Below are 19,862 nucleotides of genomic sequence, written 5' to 3' on the forward strand. Positions count from 1 at the left end.
TTAAATTAAGGGTCTCTTCGTTATGTCCTGCTCTGAAAGGTAATAGTTGAGAAAACCTCCTAATGCGCTCACTGCAACTCCTGTCATATGACTTGAGCAGCCATCTATGAAAAGAAACATACACAAGTTAGTTTCAGACAGTATAATTGCGTGACGTTAACTAAGTAATTCATTTTTATTAACGACTGCATCGTTAAGAGCAAAAAAACACCTGTCAGTGTTTTTTCCCTTCTTTTCACCCGTTTGTGGGGTGCATCCAAAAATTCCTCAAAGATCTGGGAGATGTCCTCTGAGGGGGGGGAAACGATATTAGACAATTTAAAAGGTCATTTACACCTCTATGGCTTAAAGCTACACTGTGTGATATTTTCCCCCATCTAGCGGTGACAAGGTATATGACCATCCAGTGAATATTAGTTTCTGTTCCTCTCAATTCCGATTTCGTTTTTAACTCCTACGGTGGCCGATTTAGTCCAAGATTAACATGGCTTCCAGTTCGACCTCGTCCACATTCGACACGGTGCCATCGAGTGTTAAAACGCGAAAGGCGAAGCTTGAATTTAAGGGTATGTCCCTCTTTGGCTAATGTACTTTCAAGATGGAGGGGCAACATGGCGACCGGCATTCGAACCCCTCACCCGTATGTATTTTCAATGGCATATTATAAACTTACGAGAATACTTTACTACTTGAAAGAAGTAAATATAATATACATTAATGAGCACATATATTTTTGAAAGAACTAAGTGTTTTTAGCTAAGAATAAACTAAAAAAGTTACACAGTGTAGCTTTAAGGATTTTTTTACGTTCATTAGGATGAGAGTTTTAAATGTGTATTTAACATGATTTAACTCACCTTCTTTGCCAAAACAACCCACTTCGTGGTCTTGCCATGTTAAAATAGACTGTAACCAGTCCAGTTTATAGAAATCTGAGAATCCCACTAAACCGCATAAAAGAACTGTAAAATAAAAATTAAAAAATACATTAAGTGGATGTAATAAGATTTTCCTCCATTAATTTGTTCACTTGATAGCATATACTAACTGTTTTCTATAAAGATGTCCTGCATTTGGCCAGTAAGACCATTCTTGAAAATGTCCTGGTTGCTTTTCATCATGTTGGAGCAGAAGATTCTCTTATAATGTTCCACAGTTATGTTGACACGAGACAATCTCAGGTCTCCCTTGAGTATTCTGGAGCACCCTTTCTGAGGACACAAGTGTCAGACTGAAGGTACACAGATTTACTTCAGAGTACACCAGAAATGTGTAATACTTTCTCTGTTCTTTAAGGGATAGTTCCCAAAAATGAAAACTACCCCATGATTTCCTCACCCAGCCATCTTAGGTCAGTGTATATGACTTTCTTCTTTCAGACGAATACAATCGTTATATTAAATATAGTTATATTAAAATATATCCTGGCTCTTCCAAGGGCAGGCCAAAATTTGAAGCTCAAAAAAGTGCATCCATCCATTATAAAAGTAATCCACACGGCTCTGGGGGGTTAATAAAGACCTTCCATATTTACCATATAACTTTATAAAGTAAAATATCTAGCTTCTTCCAGACCGCCTTCCGTATTGAACTTGCGCAGAAAGTGTAACGCCTCTCGCAGTTCAAAATGCTTACACTACGTCCGACGTCATAGTTATGCCAGTAATGCTTTTTTCAAGTTGAATACAGAAGGCAGTCTGCCAGAAGCTAGATATTTTCCTTTATAAGGTTTTAAATATTGATATTTTCCTTTAACAAATCCATCGGCTGCCATTCACTGCCATTATAAAGCTTGGAAAAGCCAGGATATTTTTTAATATAACTCTGATAGTATTCGTCTGAAAGAAGAATGTCATATACACATGACTTGAAGGTGAGTGAATCATGGGGTAATTTTCATTTTTGGGTGAACTAACCCTTTAAAGGGATAGTTTGCCCCAAAATTAACATTTTGTCTGGACTTACCCTACACAAAATATTTTAAAGAATGTTTGTAATATGATCCCATTAACTTCCTTAGTATTTCTTTGTCCGACATGGAAGTCAGTGGGGACCATCAACTGTTTGATTACCAACATTCTTTAAAATATATTTTGCATTCAACAGAAGAAACTCATACAGGTAAGTTATGTTGAAAATATTCAATTTGGGTGAACTATCCCTTAATAGGTAATATGCTTATACTGCAGTAAAGATTAATAGAGTGGTTACCATTGTTCCTATCATGAAGTACAGTAGCTGGTGGGACAGGGAATAGTGTGGACATCCAAACTGTGTCATTGTGTCTCTACAGGACTTAGTCACAATACATGGGGTTCCATTGTCTTTCCTTTCAATAAAATGACAGTTATCGTATTGACTGATTTGTATAACTTTTTGATTATATTTGTATTCTACAGTCGTCTTACCATGTTCCTAGAAGGAGAGTCATGCACTTGTCACTCAGGTGCTCATCATAGCACTCCATAGACCTCACTGAGGTATAAACCAGCGAGGGGTCTGTGGAGCTCCATTCTTTAGGCAGGGACCAGAAGGAGCTGTCCAAAATAGGCTCAAACTCTGTTCAGGAAAAACAGTTCAAGTTTTCTGTCATTATTCGACTGTATTTTGAATAGTGTTTCTTTTCAAAGAGTATTACCTTTGAAGTAATTGGGGTCTGTCTCCTGAAGAGCGTTGACGGCAGTAAAAAGGCTCTTGTTCAGTCTCTTCAGCATGGAAATGGCAGCTGCGCGCTGAGAGAGACTCAGAAAATCTGAATGCGGCCAAGTTCGTGTCGCCTCCCGCAGCTGCGCTGAATTATATTAGTCAAACAGTCGTTATCTCATTTATTGTATACATATCACAAAACCAATCATACAAAACTTTAGTGTGTTTTTAAAAAAAGTATTTAAGATAAATTATGCTTTAACTATCAGCACAAGAGGCGCCAAAAGACAATATTGACTGCGTGAGGAGAACCTCAACAGACTCATTACTGACAGAAATGCCATTACAAATCGACATTTCTCAACTAACTGTGTTCAGCTGATTTTACAACAGAGTCCAGAGTCAAGTAAATAGGCCCATTAAAATAAGACAACTTGAAAAGGTAGGCTACATGAAAGAAAATAAAATGGGATATCGAGTTGCAAACTTTTAGGCTAATCAATAAAAAAAAGTTTAATTTGACATTCAAACAAACGGACTAAACAAAGTGAAAAAGAAAAAAAAAAACACTAGGCTAGCCTATTCAACCTGTAACATAATGGCTTACCTTGAAGTATTATGTATCCAACAACACCGTCCAGGTTGATGTTTCTTCCCTGCATATCAAAATATGTGATTCCCTTGGATAAACTCGTAAGTATATTATCAATCACATCCTGGTTAGATAGTTCTATTGTAGGCGAGAAAAAGATAAACACAAGGAAAGGAAACCACATTTTAAGAGCTTTAAGAATAGAAAAACAAACGAGGGAAATCGTTAATGGACGAGTAGTCTAGCCAGTAGCTTTTTTTCTTATTCCAAAGGCGAAGCTGTTTGACAAAAGCAAACCCATCACGTGGCTCAGGTCCGCTGAGAGATTTAGGGCTGCCTAGAAACCATGGGGTGCTACATTATTAATGGTTTGAATTATGAATTTATATTACTATGAAGTTTGAATATTATTGCTTTTGCTGAAAATATTACGTTTTGGCTGGGATTTCTCCACAGTTTCGTCATTTTGAGGTTTCTTTCTTTAGTTTGTATCATCATCTGCAACATCTTTCTCCATTGACGATAACATTGACAAAAACATCTGAAATAATAATAATAATAATAATAATAATAATAATAATAATAATAATTGCAAGCCGCAAATATTGGTAATATTTTAACAGTTTATTATATTACATTAGGCTAAAATCCGAGACCAGTTTTTTGGAAGGCTATTAAATAGTTCGAATTTTTTTTTTAATAATATTGGATTTGGAATTTGATGTTTAATGTATAGTTTTTCTAATATCCTACTTTTTTTCTGTTGTACATATGTAAATAATGTCTCTCGTAAAGCATCTTAAGATTTCGTTGTACAGTATTATAAAAAGATAAAATACGATAAAAGCATTCTGATAAATGATTGAGTGTAATCACAGAGCATTTATGACTAAATAAATTAATCGGATTAAATGTTTTGCTAATTCGTTTATTGGTAATAACTACTTTAGCGATTATTAACGTCGTCATTCCTTCAAAATGCATTATAATTAGGTATATTCGCCTGTGGTTGGTGTCTCTTTAAATTTCCTGTCCTACTTTCAGCCACGTCATCATCAGGAAAACACAATGGCGGATGCCAATGCGGCAGTAGCTGTAGTGACAGTTTCATTGGTTCTATTAGGACTATTATCGGGGTTAAGCTTATCGTGGGCTCTTCTACCGGTCGCTGTAGTGGTGCTTATTTTTGTACTAGCCAGTGGATTAAGGGGACGAGATGAACTTGCACATTTGAACGTTTGCGTCTTGGTGCTGGGAGATATAGGGCGCAGTCCTCGCATGCAGTATCATGCGCTCTCTCTCAGCAGACATGGATACAGTGTCACCTTAATTGGCTTTCTTGGTATATACATTTTAACGTATACACTTCTCTTTGCATCATTATTTGGTTTTATGCATGATACCAAATGCCCATAAATGTTGCCCCCATGTCTGTATAAACGATAAATCACGTAGATATGCATTCATATACAGGTCAAGGTGCTAGTTTTTAGCAGCTCTAACACTGGGATTTTGCTCACATAGGTACTAAACCTCATCAAGACATTCTTGAGGATGACAGGATAGACATACTTCCTATTTCAGAACTAAATGGGCTTAGAGGTAATACAAACGTAATATATAAATGATACTTTCAAGCACAACAGACCACGCACAGACATTCTGATATAAAGAATGTGATCTGCATTTTCCTTTCAGTTGGGCCCAACATTTTCAGGTATGTTTCAAAGGTGATGCTCCAGTCTTTCCAGCTGTTCTATATGTTGATGAAGATTGAGGACCAAGGCTATATCCTTATGCAGGTGTCTGTCTCTTGTATTAAGTAAAGTCATTTTTATATCCGATGATGTCTTGAAGTGAAACTCTAAGTCACATCTGTGAATTCTGCAGAACCCTCCAGGACTGCCAGCGATAGCTGTGACATGGGTGGCAAGTCGTTTACGGGGAAACCAGTTAATCATAGACTGGCACAACTATGGATACACCATAATGGCTCTTACTCATGGGGAGAATCATCTAATTGTTAAGGTGGCAAAATGGTAAGTAACACATGGAAAATATCTCTTAAGGACACTGAGTTTTAAGTGGTATTTGGAAAACGTCTGAACTGTGCTTTGTGTTGTTGGCAGGTATGAGAAGCTCTTTGGATGTTTCTCGGATCATAACTTGTGTGTCACTAACGCAATGAGGGAAGATCTTCAGAAGAACTGGAATATTGAGTATGTTTAATGTGCTTTTTTATTTATTATTTAATCAATATTTATATCATATAATTATATCAATAATAATAACTTTCAATCAATCAATCTTGCAATTGTAGGGCAACCACATTATATGACAAGCCACCCTCGATATTTAGAGAAACACCTCTGAAACTTCAACATGAGCTGTTTGTCAGAATGAGCAGTGCTTATTCACCATTCAGGCCTAGGTAAGTATTTTCATGTATTGCAAATTGTAATTAATACCAGTTGCCATTTAGGCCGTTGTCATTTTATTAATGTTTTGCACATTCCTCTTTATAACTTCTTAGTTCTGATGTCACTAAGGAGCACATGGAACTGACAGCCTTCACAGAGCGTAACACTCAAACAGGTGCTGTGACGCGCTCTGCTGGACGACCTGCTCTGCTTATCAGCAGCACCAGCTGGACTGGTCAGTGCCGTCTACACTGAGCTATACGGATGTTGTTCTTAGTTCGCTTAATTGAAATGTCCTAACTCTTCATTATTTATGTTCTCTAACAGAGGATGAAGACTTCTCCATTCTTTTACAAGCCCTTGAAGGTTATTATTTTTGTTTATTTTTTTCTCTCCATATACACTACAGTTCAAAAGTTTGAAGTTAGTAAGATTTTTTTCAAAAAAAATAATTAGTTTATTCAGCAAGGATGCATTAAATAAAAAAAGAAAAGAAATGAGAAAATCCAAATAAATTGTGTTTTTTTAAGTTTCTTTTAATCAAAGAATCTAAAAAGATGCATCACAGTTTCCACACACAAAAAAATATGCAACTGTTTTCAACATTGATAAGAAAAAGCTGAAAATCAAGATCATGTGACATTGAAGAAAAAAAACGCGATCACAGGAATAAATAAAAAAAATACAATAAAATAGAAAAGTTAATTTTAAATTCTGCTATAAATAATATTTTACAATATTACTGTTTTACTGTATTTTTAATCAAATAACTTTTAAAAAATATTTATAAAATCTTACTGACGTCGGACTTGTATTGTACCTCAACCTTTGATTTCAACCAACATTTTAATTTCTTTCCATCTCCAATAGAGTATGAGAAGTTTGTTGAGGAAGAGGACAAACTTCCATCATTGGTCTGCGTGATTACAGGTACACAACACTGAGGCTGCACCCCAAATCGCATACTCTATTGTAGGCACTTATTTTGAATAAGTTATTACTTCACGACCGCTAAAAAGGTATGTTCTATATAATATGAATTTGTGTACAATGAATGTAATCTGTATTCTCGACGTACTACATTCGCCATGTTGTCATTATCATGTGATCTAATAATAAATAATAATTTGTTACATTTATATAGCGCTTTTCTGGGTACTCAACCTATCAGCGTCACTTACGTCATTTTACTGCCATTCATAAATCCTCTCCCGTGGCCTCATGGGATAATAAAGTGTCAATTGTATGCTTCAGAATCTCGCCTGAGGTCATTCGGGCACTTTTTGCAGACTCTTTAATAAGTACTGTGAATTTGGACATACTGTTTTTCGCCCTACTATATAGTATGGAAGTATACGATTTTGGATGCAGCCTGAGTCTAATATGTATAAATGTAATATGTATCAACCATGGACCAATGCCTGTTTTTATGCGTTTCAAACACTTTGATTTGTCAATGCAGGTAAAGGTCCTCAGAAGGAGTATTACAAGAAGCTGATTGACTCGAAAGAATTTAATCACATCAAGATTTGCACTCCATGGCTGGAAGCAGAGGATTATCCAGTTTTACTTGGTACGAGGAACTCATTAACAGCAATTTAAACCTCATAGGTCAAGTTTTCATATTTTGCTAACCGCTGGTCGTATTGGCTTAAATACATTCATTTACACGAGTGCTGATCTCTGATGTTTTTTGGCACAGGTTCTGCTGATCTTGGAGTCTGCTTGCACAAATCCTCCAGTGGTCTTGACCTTCCAATGAAAGTGGTTGACATGTTTGGATGTTGCCTGCCAGTCTGTGCCATACACTTTCAGTGGTAAGATTGTGAGATTGATCTCTTATGCTAACATTTGTTAGGTGTCACGCAGGGAATCTGCTCATTATATGTATCTTGTTAGCTTGCACGAGTTGGTGAAACATGAGGAGAATGGGCTCATTTTCAAAGACTCCAATGAGCTGTCTGAACAGTTAAAGGTAAGACATTCAAGATCAAGACTTTCTCTTCAATATCTTGAATCCTTTGAGACGAATTCTAATGCTTTCATGGCTAATTCTTGCATCTCTGTAGCTTCTGTTTTCAGGCTTCCCCGGTGATCAGGGGAAACTTGGCATCTTCAGGAAGAATCTAAGGGAAAGTGGGCAGAAGCGCTGGGATGAGAACTGGGACCATAACGTCCTTCCTCTTATTAAGGAGCACTGCGACTGACCATCTAGGCGATGGGCTCATGTAGCATCTTCCCAAATCCATTGACTCCCATTCTATGGAAAGTTACTGTCAGGTATTTGCACAGGGTACATATTTTTAAGCTAACTGTCCCCACAATGGGACAATCAGCATTCCAGCAGTGCTATTGGGAAAGACTTGAATATGAGAATAAAAAGCACACTTTCCTTGTAAATATTATGTAAATAAACACTTTATTACAAAGAGATCGTTTTTGTTATATGTATATTTTGATCATTTCTATAGTGGAGGCTCGGTTGTATGGAAATACTTGAGTAACAGAATCTTTCATGACGACATGTCTCAGTCCAGCCCTTTCTGGAAATAAAAGAAACGTTTCATTCATTATGAACAATTGGGAATAATGAAAAGTGTAATGAAATAGAAAAGTATTAACAATATGAAACCTACCTAATTCTTTCTTGAAACAGTCATACGTCTGTGGGTTACGTACAGTAGATGCAATGTAAGCATCAGGATGGTTTTCTTGAACTTTGCAGTTCAGAAGTCTGCTCAGCAGCTTCACCAAACAAGCAATTATATCAGGGTCGTACACCACATCTGGTTCAAACAAACAGTAATGTCACTGAAGACTTCTCAAACGTTATACATGATTCAGAGACCTTCTAATCATTAAATGAGAATAAATCACATTTGAAACCTATAGCATATGTGTAATCTTGAAAATATCCCTGGGTTTTGTGTCACCTGCAGCAATGATGGTGTTGGCCTGTATTCTTTGCAGCTGCTCGTCAGACACATTTTCCCAGTGCAGTTCCTCCACGCTCACTGACGCGCGGTTAGTTAAGCAGTTTGTGATATTTTTCTTCAGCCTCTGAAGCACAGTTTTATGGCAGTCGCTGAAGATGTATTTGGTTAGGCTGGATGACCGACATACTACAATGCCCGTAAGTCCAATTCCGCTGCCCAGCTCTAGCACTGTCCTGCATGTACAACCCAAATGTAAATTTATATCAGCATAAATGTAATTTAATTTAAATTAACCTACAAAATAAAGTCAATCAGTCCTTCATAAGTAGCTTTAGTCACTCTGTTCTTGTTTATCATACTATTTTATATACTACATATATAAATATATATTATAATATCATACATGTACGCTACTGTTCAAAAGTTTGGGGTCGGTATGTTTTTAATGCTTTTGAAAAAAATCTTATGCTTGCCAATGATGCATTTTATTTGATCAAAAATACAGTAGAAAGCTATATTGTGAAATCTCATTATTAAATTAAAATAGCTGTTTGCTATTTTAATATAGTTTACGTTTAATGTATATCTCTGATGTCAAAGCTGAATTTTTAGCATCATTACTCCAGTCTTCAGTGTCACATGATCCTTCAGAAATCATTCTAATATGATGGGGCGGCAGTGGCTCAGTGGTTCATGTAGGTTGTCTACAAACCGGAAGGTTGGTGGTTCGATCCCCGGTTCCACCTGACCAAGTGTCGAGGTGTCCATGAGCAAGACACCTAACCCCAGCTGCTCCCGACGAGCTGGATGGCGCCTTGCATGGCTGACACCGCCGTCGGTGTATGAATGAGTGTGTGAATGGGTGAATGTGAGGCAAAATGTAAAGCGCTTTGGATGGCCGTAGGTCTGTTAAAAGCGCTATATAAATGCAGTCCATTTACCATGATTTGATTTCTTATTATCAGTGTTGAAAACAGTTGTGCTGCCTAATAATTTTTTTGTAGAAACCATGATAATTTTTCAAGATTCTTTGATGAATATAAAGTTCAAAAGAACAGCATTCATTGGAATTTTTTTTGTAGCAATCTAAAAGTCACTTTTGATCAATTTAATGTATCCATTCTGAAGAAAGATCTTTCTGACCCCAAACATTTGAACAGTAGTGTATATATGATTAAACACAATTTAAAATTAATTATATTATCAATAAAATTGTGATTTTAGATTATTAGCATTTTGTACTTGATTAATAACAGAGCAATAGTGCAGCATCCTAAATTTTTATAATTAATTGTATGCCGCATTTCTTTTATTTTATTAAGATATTACATGAACATTAAATGGCAGTATTCCTAGATTTTCAGTGTTGTCTCCTCACATAGATTCACTGTATAACAAAAGTATATAATATGAAGAAACAACAAATGTAATCAACCAGATAGTTGTAAAGTGTCAGACTTGCTTGCTTTTGAAGATGTGTGTATTTTCCAGAGCCCATTCAGCCAGGTACAGGGCAGCCTCCCAGGTAACCAGACCCGTGGTGCCCTGAGCGATGAGGGCCACATTCTCTGCTAGACTCACCGCATCTCCTGTTGGCTTTTGGGATTGAACACTTTCTGATAATGTATTCTATTTTAAGGAATAAGTTCCAGTGCTAATGTGATCTAACTTACCAGAAAGTAGGTTTTGTAGCACAAGTCCTCCTCTTGAGCACACATGAGCTCTCCTAGCGCTTCATACAGTACATCCAGTGGTTCAGCAGCTACCATCTCATGCTACAAAAACAATTCTTCATGAAAACAAGCAGTATCTCAAAATCAGTAGGACATGTTTTATGACTGCAAAGAAACAAAGCCAACCTTTTTTATCAATTCTGTTAGGAAGCGTCTTCTGTATTTTAAAGAAGGGGGATGCTTAAGACAAATGGGATGCAAACATGTCTGCAAAAGGGAAAAAAGGGTTATTTATGTATTAATTGACTCGGCTATTCACAGTAGCTTCTTTACCTTCTGAAGAATGTCCATTAGGATGTCTGAAGGTTTAGAAGTTGTAAGTTCTTTGTCTAAAGACTACAAAAACATATCAAGTTATTCATGGAACAAAAGATGACCTAAAAAAATGGTAAAAGTAATTGTTTTAATACATTGATGTGTTACTTACATCCCATGGAAATGTATTAAAAAGACCCATCCCGAAGAAGTTCACTTGAAAGGTTTGTATGACGTCTTTTCTAGTTTTGTGGCCCATTCCTTCCTGTTAACTACAACTGGATGTGTATAGCTAATTTCATTAAAACACTCAAATATGCTTGCTGTTGTTATTACTAAAGACTACGGAAGATGCATGTGTGGAATTTCTTCGTGTGTCAGTCCATACATATGTTGAGGTTCCAGTGCCACCTGCCGGGTTGGCTATGCATCAGCGTCAAATCATATGGATGTGACTGTACAAAAATGTGACTAAAAGACTATAAAGCCTCGCCCACATGAATCTCAGCATGTAGAGTTTGTTTCGGTTCTTTTCTAAAATTGTTTTATAACTATATTCAGCTTAAAATATAACATTTATTTTAAAGTGTTCTACATCTCAAGGCGTTCTTTGCAGATGTGAAGGGCGTGGCTTTAAGTGGGCGTGGTTTTGGACGAGCGGGACGCAGACTCTTCTCCTTGCTGAGCATCTTGATGTAATGGTGGTGATGATGATAAAGATGGACATGCAGCTACAAGGCCCATCTGAGTTTGCTGGTGCCAAATGTTTTTATTGCCTGTGCAATAGTGTAATTTTATCATTCTTTCTTAACATATTCTCTGACCAGATGACAAAACCAAAATTCAGAGATTTTTTTTTTCTTTTTTAAAATAGACACCATTTAAAAAAATCAATAAAACTATTGTCTATTATCTGTAAAAATGTACTGTGTACGCTGACATCGTTTCTTTCATATCTGGGGGTCTCCCAACTTCTCACTTCTGCAAAGCATTTCCTCAGTTTGCGGTCAGTATAGCTACACATCCTGGAGCCCTATAAACATTTTTTGCTGTTACTAATAAATAGGCTAACTTACTTTCAAAACAAACCTGTTGCTAATGTGTTGGAATTCTTGGTTGTACAGTTTAGACTAATAAGCAAACGACACAGTCACGTTAAAATGCTCGTCAGTTTCGCAAAGCAGCGCAAATGGTCAGGTCCACACCCTTATGTCATCAGCCCCAAAATACTGAGTATTCCAGCACTCAGACAACAAATACATCACCTCTGATACCAACTCATTACTAATTTTCTTTATATGATCAATATATTTTACGACATGTGACATTTTTCAATCTCTACGCAAGCCTGTCAATTGTATTACGCATTTAATCATATTAGAAACTGAAGCTAATTATTTTAATAAAGCTTTAATGAGTAGATTAGTTATGCTACAAGCGTATAATTACATTAATTATGTTCTGCTCGCAAAGTAGGCATACACACCAGCATTCATTGAGGTTAAAGTCGCTTGTTTTAATTAGTTACATGTATTTATAGCGTATTACCAGTGTATGCCTAGAAATAGACTCACACAGTAACTCCACATGCCTCTAGCGATTGGTCGAGGTTGTGTATACAAAGAAATCCAATTGGGCGAAAAAAAGGTCGGTCATCTGAAGATCTGGACACTCCTTGTTCGCTTTGGACATAAGAAGCCCTCCACACAACGCAACTTTCTCCCAGACACTTCATTTCACTTCATAGTGAGTCTCAAAGGAAGTCAAAATGGAGGTGAGTATAATTTAAAAACAATCGTTGATAAAATATTCCTTCTGTCAAATGGTCTGGAAATGATTCGTTTATAGGCAAGAGAGCATATGTCAGAATGCCTTCTACATATTATAAGCTACATTAAATAACACAGTAGGCTACTTGTAGCAGCTGAAGTCAGGTGTTTATGTCTATTGATACTGTTTGTTGTCTGTTGCATAGCTAGTGTCTACTTGTTAATGGGTGTGACCTCATATCTCGAGTGCACTTATACGGTTATATGTTGTTAGTTCCATCATCCATTTCTATCATAATGTTGTACTGGTCAGTGACATTACTTTTGTTTTTGTTTTATTTTTTCCATAAGAAATGCAATTCATAAAACCTGACTTTACCTCAGATATAAACATTATTATCATTAAAAGGCTGACATTGCTGTAAGTAGTTTGGAACAAACAATTATTATTTCTTTGAAAAGTAATTTTGGATTAAAATATTGTTCAAATCAGTGTCAATGTGGCATAACCACATGCATCATGTGTCAAGAAAAAAATATTTAGTTCAAAATATAGTTTTTTTTTTTATGTAAATGGCTACTTTTAATCAACAATGCTGCATTAAATTGACCTAAAGTGACAGTAGAGACTTTTACATTAAAAGAAGAAAAGGAAGTTTCCACAAAAATATGAATTTTTTTCAACTGTGATAATAAAAAAATGTGTTTTGAGCATCAAAGTAGGCTATATTACAGTGAATTTTGAATCATGTGACAAGACTGGATAAATTACTGATTTTTTTTTTTTTTAGTCATTAAATTAAGTTTTATATGTGAGCCTTTTCATGGAGCAATGCAGCCATAATCAAATAATAGAAAGTGAATTATGCTAAGTGTAGGGCAGACGTTAGCTTTATAGATTGGGCTATTGAGTTTGCAATGCATGTAGTCGGTAACCCTTCGCATTTTAGGGTAATTCATCATACTTTAACATGTTCAATCCTCTGGCATTTCTACAGATGAATCAACACTGGCCAGTACAAGCCCAAATATGGTCTAAAAAACCATACAGTACCCAGGAGCATTGAAAAGGAGCCTTTAACTTGAAAAAAATACTCTTCAGCTCACTTTCTCTCAGAGAAAGCAATTGCAGCATGACTGAGACTGAGCATCGCCGGCCTGCTTCCCTTTTACAGTTACCGGAAATAGTTAAGAAAGAAAGAGTGAAGCATATCGCACTGCTCTGAGAGAGTCGTTCTGCAGCAGCTTCTGTCTGAGAGTCGGCTTACAGTTGCTCACTCCGACTAATGTGGAAAGAATTCACCTCTGTTACACATCTGTTCTTTCACATTCTCAGTCCAAGTGCCTTTTCCCTTCTTTTCCTCCTCCTATCTCTCTTCTGACCATCTTTTCTCTCCACCATTCGGCCAGCTTGTAGCCCATCTCCTATAAAAAACGCTATAAAAAATCTACTTTCCTTGGCAGCTGTGAACCACAATAGAGCCCTTGTATAATTCAGCTCGTGATTTTGCAGCTGCTGACCCAACTTGGCTTCTCAACTTACACCAGATCTGCACAGAGCCACTAGTTTTTAAAGATTACGAGGACACATATATTTGATAGAAATAATGATGTACACAGATAAATCATTTATAATGACTACTGCAATCTTCCATAAAAGAAGTAAGAATTGTCATTTTAATATACTCTTCTTGTATCCATCTTGTAGCACAGAGGTTTTCCAATAGATCAACCATGCCACATCTGCAGTTTTCTTTTTGAAAGTTCAAGGCTCTTTGCCTTTTACCATTGGACCAGGATTTTCCTTTCAACGCATAGGAAAATTTGACAGCATTGCTCTTTTGAGGCTGATTCTGTGCACTCCATCATTACAGCTACAGTCTCTCTTTGGTCTCTAGGGAAAACCAGGCACAGTGCCCAGCTGTACAAGTCAAATTTAAGTGGATACACATGTTCTGCTATTCATACTAGTAACGTGTATCCCAAATAAATCAGTCTGTGAGATATACAAAAATCTGTAATTACTGTAAAGAGTAAAATGAGCTTTCACTCTGTCTAACAGGGTGTGCTTGTGCAGAATATGTCCTTCAAGGTGGGACAGACTTTGACTATTACAGGAGTCCCCAAGGCCGATTCTACAAAGTAAGCCTCCGCAAAGTAACTTTTCAAATTTAGGATGTTAACAGCAACAAACATTAGTTATATCTCTTATTTGCTCTATTGCAGTTTTGCCATTAACATTGGTCACAGCGCCGAGGACATCGCTTTACACATGAACCCTCGTTTTGATGCCCATGGTGATCAGCAAATTGTTGTGTGCAATTCATTCCTGGGCGGCAGCTGGTGCGAGGAGCTGAGAGGGAGCAGCTTTCCATTTAATCAGAATGAGGATTTCCAGGCAAGACACAATCTATATCTTAATGACACTGCTGTTAATAATAAACTTGAAGATAATAATAATAATAATAAATGAGCTGTGGATGAAATGTAATGGCCCCTTATATACATAGATTTTAAAGAGGACCTCCTCACCACATTTTTATAAGAAACAATATCGAGTCTAGAAAACACAACAAAGTTAAAAGGTTTACTGAGCTGTTTACACAGCCATATACTATAAAAGAGTGTGCACAGCGACAGGAGATAAAAATAAACACAAAAAAAAACAGCCTACCTTACCAAGCGGAGCTTCACTCATGAACTGCTCACTGGTAAAATGACGTGCGCGCAAATCCCGCTCCGACATGATATTTCTCTGTAGCCTACTTGTCGCCATTAAAACACGTATTTAGTTTCGGTTTAAATATTATAATGTTATTTTTTTATTTCATTTACGTTGAAAAGTGAACAGGACACATATGACGCATAATATGTCAGAAGACATGGGGGTCAGAAATTATTTTGAACACTTAGCTATTAAATTTTGTTTTGTTGAAAGCCTTTCTTTAAAGTGAATTTCGTTTAGTATAAATTGTATCTTCATTTTAATCAACGTTTTATCAACCAAATTGCCCGGATTTAATAAATAATAAGCAAATATAGCAGCAATGACATGGAGGCGGTGACGCTGTGTGAACAACGGCTTAAATGAACAACTACCAGGAAGAAAAAAAAAAAAAAACTTTAGTCAGGGGCAGCCCTAATTATTTATTTCAGATAGACCTATATTTGATCCAGCATGTCACAAAGGGAGTTCTGGGTTGAGCACGCGGTGCTGAGCGGAATGAGCTTCAGAAATTAGTGGAATCTTCAGAAAGGCGCGCTCCACTGGCGGAAAATATTACCGCTCTTTCTACGCACACACCACCGCAACAGTCACAATATGACCTCATGTATGTTTTAAAAACATAATTGAACATATAAATAATACTTAATGGGCCACTTAAAATGTTTATTACAAATAAATTACTCAATTCTAAAAATGAATAAATGTAAATGAACTAAAATTTGCATTGCATTTGCAATCCTTCAAAACCAGGGGGTGCTGCAGCACCCTCACTTCCCGTGCCCCTGTCTGTTTCTAAACTCCCTGAAACTGCTAGATTGTAGTCTTCTTCTGTGAACGAACATGTCACTATATTCCTCATTTGGTAAGGATTGTGACATTTCCATAACTCACTGGTCCAGCCAACCAATCAGAGCACATTGTGCCTTTCAGAGAAAGGACGTTTCATAGTGACAGGAACTAAACAAAAATGTACTGACAGACCATGAAGAAAGGTGCTGGAACAATGTCAACACGTTCATGTTTTTTCCATGTTCAATTATGAAAACCTATTCTAGTAGTGCCGCAAAACAAAATCAAGACTGTAAAAGGGCATAACAGATCCTCTTTAACAAGCATATAATTTCTTTTCTTCCTTTAGATAAAAATCACATTCACCAACGAGGAATTCCTGATCACTCTTCCTGATGGTTCCCAAATTCAATTCCCTAACCGTCTTGGTGCTGAGAAGTACAAGTATATGCACTTTGAAGGAGAGGCCAAGATGCATGGGGTTGAAATCAAGTAGACTAATCAAAATGAAAAGAAGGTGCACTTTTGTATCCTGAATGCTGAATGATTCTGCCTTATTTTGTCACTTATCCAGCTCTGTTAATCCGCAGTTTTCACTCACTCAATATGAGTATCTCAATCACATTCTTATCATTTGTGTGCCAAATCAGTATTATAATTTCTTAACCACTAGAGGGAGCGCAACTACAGTAAATTGTCAAGAGCTTTTAGCGGTAGGCCTACACGTATACCATTGTCAAAGGTGGTTGACATTTTTCCTACTAGTTTATTTTTCCTACTACTTTTCTATAATACAGCATCATGTTCTTACATCTGGTTTGTAACTAAAGCAAATTCACAATCCATAAAAATAAAATCATGTTTTTACCAATAAACTATGTCTTTTTGTCTGTTTAATGTGCTCTGGCAGAAATGTATTTTCTTCATGTTGTATTTAAGTTTAGTTTGCTTCACTTTCATTATTAGAGGATAAACAAACAGATGGAGAAGATGACAAAAGCTTTAATTCCATCAGGTGCTTATCATACAAATGTGTCAGAAGGAAGTCCCACTGCCAGTTAAAAATAGGTCATTCATGGGATACATTATATATGCAGTACATGCATGAGAAACTAAACAGCACAATTCAAAGGTTTCTTGAAGTTGGCAGTTTTTTTTCTGAAACAACAGAAACACGGCATAAATGATTAAGTCTTAAATGTTGACCTACATCAAACAATTAATGTGCAAGGCATTTCTTTAGTTTGAAAAAAAGAAAGAAAAACCACATCAACTTATTGGAAATACTACAAAAGACAAACTATCATTTATGTGAAGTGTGTATATAAAAAATGTGCTTGTCTGGGAAAAAATAAATAAATTTGTGTGTGTGTTGTAACTAAAATGTATTCTGAAGCAAGTTTTCAGTCAGCTTTCACATATGCATATTTGTGATATTTTTACCTTTTTATAAAGGGCATTTTCCCCTAATCTTATTAAATATAGGCTATGATTCAGATTTTCTTTTATATTCTTAAATTGGATCAATCAATTAAATTAGAAGACGACACTGGCTGTTACCAGTCAAATTAAACAATTTGTACTGAAAAATTACAACTGCATTAAATAATGTTATGAGATTGTTTTAAATATACAAATAAGAAATGCTGGAAAGATGAAACTAAACCACCAGTAGGTGGCAGCAGGTGACCGTCTGAATGAGTGAGTCATTGAGTCGATTCGTTCAAATGCTGATTCATTCAAGAATGAGGCAGTCGTTTACGAATAATTCATTGAATCTTTGATTCTATCGATTCACTCAAAACGCTGAATCATTCACTAACACGCTGTTGCTGTGACACGCGTTCTGCTGTGATCTTTTGGAACTATTTTCGCTGCTGAAATAGAACAAAAGCACTCAATATTGCATCTAAAATGTAAGTGACTTAATGTTAATAATTGTTTATGGAACTGTCATATGAAATCAGTGTCATTTTCAGTCGTGATGGTATTCTTGAAAACAGCACTCTTGGGAATGTGACGTTAATTGCAACTGTATCATATTATAAATATAAATAAACTCCACATTTCTACAGCAGTGTGTTAACTGAGTTTCTCTCTGTGAGCGGTAACTTACACATTTGTTTCGATTTCTCCTCGAGAGGCTGCGCGAGCGTCAACAGTGCAACGTCACTGACGATCGCCACTTACAGTAATAGGCTTGTTTGAGATGAGCGAAATCTGCGCAGAACCGATCACCGGTGATCAGCTCGAGATGCATTCCAGTTAGAAAAGTGTCCGAGGGCGGTCCGCCTTGCTCTGATGTCATGCTGAAGTATGTCAAAAAACTCTCGCGAGCGAAAGGCGGATGTGTCGGATTCTGCAGTTGAGCGCAGCTGCTCTCCACAGACTGCGCGGAGCAAAAGCATGATGGGAAACGACTTGCTGACGACACAGCTTAATGCTTATTGGTTTAAACAACCGTGATGTATGGTTCTTTTTTTTAAATGTTTGATTTTAAAACTCTGAGATCATGTTTTTATGTGTGAATATTCCCAAACTCTCTAACAAAGGCGATCTCTCTGTGGGTTATGTGATTGTTGTCATATTTATAAAAATATATATATATATAAACATGTATGTAGGCCTAATTAAAGTCAAAATGATTGATAAACACGTCTTTCGAATGGAAATATATAACAAAAACTTTAGGTGTCTTGTTCATAATATTTATTTTCATATAAAAGTAACAGAACTTAAATTACATCCAGTTTATCAGCAACAAAGCGCACGAGAGTGAATCCCGCGATATCCGCCTTTGATCTCGCAGGTGTCGGATCCACTACGAGAAGAGAGAACTGTCCGGCTTGCCTGCACTTTTTTCACTCCTCCCCTCACTGCAGCCGCCTAGTCTAGGCTGAACTGCAGGCGAGGCGAGGCGCATCTCAAACAAGCCTATTCTTGCATTTGGGTGATTCCCTAGTTATTTTTGTTAATGACGTTTTATCAGGCTACTTGTCCGTCGGGCAAGTAAAATTATTTTTCACTTGCCCCTTCAAAAAATCCACTTATTAGCGTAGATGTCGAGCCCTGCCATTTAATACAAGGCCTCAAAGTGAAACGTGTTTCTCTGAAAGAAAACAAATAGGACATATATAAAATATTTCTAAAATAATAGGTTTAAAATTAATTTAAACGGCACATAATAAAACAATAAAAACTAAAATGCAAAAAAGTTGTCTTAAAAACACAAAAACTTGTGACTCAAGCCATATCATGGCATTTCTGCAGAAATACTTGAAAAGGTTCAAGTGTTTTCATCCCTGAAAACAAAATTAATATGTTTTATCAATTAATAACTATTTAAAGCTACACTATGTAACTTTTCCGTCCACTAGAGGTCGCCTGTTCAAAACAAAGGCGTAGTTTGATGACGCCACGTTTGAGCGCAGAATCTCGGGACATGTGGTCTTCACCTCACAGCCGGTGGAAAACAGTCAGGATAGGACTCGGGCAGAAATCATGTTCATGGATGCGATTATTAACATTACTGTAGTCTGAAGCAGAGCAGGACCGATTGTTGTGGAGCTGAGCAAGGCCGCAGGAGCGATTGAAGAGCGGGACTGTTATTATGGCATAGTCACCAGCGGGACTTTTATTATGACACAGTTACCGGCGGCACTTCCTCTTCTCCAGTGCTGAGTGTGAGGTAACGCAGCTCTGTTTATCGTATTAGATATATCTGAGTGTGTTGAAAAGGAAGTTATGACGTTCGCTCGGCGGCTGCTATGACACTTGTTCACACTGCAGTGAGAGTAAAGCGTTTCACTGAATAAAACCGGAAACCGAGGGTGACGCAGATATGACGCAATCGACAGGCGACTCCCTCACACGCATAGCTCACACGTCCCGGCTCCTTGGTTAAAATAGCAATTTTCTCACGATTTACAAATAGTTGAAAACATTTGGGATATTCTAAGTCCTCAACTGAATAAAATATATAACACTGGCCTAG

The 19,862-nt window shown here is 36.8% G+C and overlaps 4 protein-coding genes across 4 annotated transcripts; 2 read left to right on the top strand and 2 right to left on the bottom strand.

Moving 5' to 3' along the window:
• On the bottom strand, positions 1-3,539 carry cUnh16orf89 (chromosome Un C16orf89 homolog; the record flags this gene model as incomplete). The annotated part of the gene is made up of 9 exons (XM_079810622.1): positions 1-104; positions 212-289; positions 858-962; positions 1,049-1,211; positions 2,212-2,329; positions 2,409-2,559; positions 2,639-2,791; positions 3,254-3,376; positions 3,536-3,539. 9 exons carry the CDS (start codon positions 3,537-3,539, stop codon positions 1-3), a joined length of 999 nt encoding a protein of 332 aa, XP_079666748.1.
• Positions 3,540-4,290: 751 nt separating this feature from the next.
• On the top strand, positions 4,291-8,084 carry alg1 (ALG1 chitobiosyldiphosphodolichol beta-mannosyltransferase). The gene is made up of 13 exons (XM_079818174.1): positions 4,291-4,580; positions 4,763-4,840; positions 4,937-5,040; positions 5,129-5,277; positions 5,368-5,457; positions 5,559-5,669; positions 5,772-5,893; positions 5,986-6,024; positions 6,529-6,588; positions 7,121-7,231; positions 7,361-7,475; positions 7,558-7,633; positions 7,728-8,084. Exons 1-13 carry the CDS (start codon positions 4,307-4,309, stop codon positions 7,863-7,865), a joined length of 1,467 nt encoding a protein of 488 aa, XP_079674300.1. The 5' UTR covers positions 4,291-4,306; the 3' UTR covers positions 7,866-8,084.
• eef2kmt (eukaryotic elongation factor 2 lysine methyltransferase) lies at positions 8,038-10,980 on the bottom strand. The gene is made up of 8 exons (XM_079818182.1): positions 10,755-10,980; positions 10,601-10,663; positions 10,454-10,534; positions 10,268-10,369; positions 10,057-10,190; positions 8,592-8,827; positions 8,295-8,444; positions 8,038-8,201 (listed from the first exon to the last, which is right to left on the bottom strand). Exons 1-8 carry the CDS (start codon positions 10,839-10,841, stop codon positions 8,101-8,103), a joined length of 954 nt encoding a protein of 317 aa, XP_079674308.1. The 5' UTR covers positions 10,842-10,980; the 3' UTR covers positions 8,038-8,100.
• A 1,273-nt stretch (positions 10,981-12,253) lies between these two features.
• lgals2a (lectin, galactoside-binding, soluble, 2a) lies at positions 12,254-16,740 on the top strand. The gene is made up of 4 exons (XM_079831747.1): positions 12,254-12,356; positions 14,414-14,493; positions 14,578-14,749; positions 16,218-16,740. The coding sequence occupies exons 1-4, from the start codon at positions 12,351-12,353 to the stop codon at positions 16,362-16,364; spliced, it is 405 nt and encodes a 134-aa protein (XP_079687873.1). The 5' UTR covers positions 12,254-12,350; the 3' UTR covers positions 16,365-16,740.
• The last annotated feature ends 3,122 nt before the right edge of the window (positions 16,741-19,862 follow it).

The sequence above is a fragment of the Gobio gobio genome (assembly GCF_949357685.1).
Source record: "Gobio gobio genome assembly, chromosome: 1".
Lineage (NCBI taxonomy): Eukaryota > Metazoa > Chordata > Actinopteri > Cypriniformes > Gobionidae > Gobio > Gobio gobio.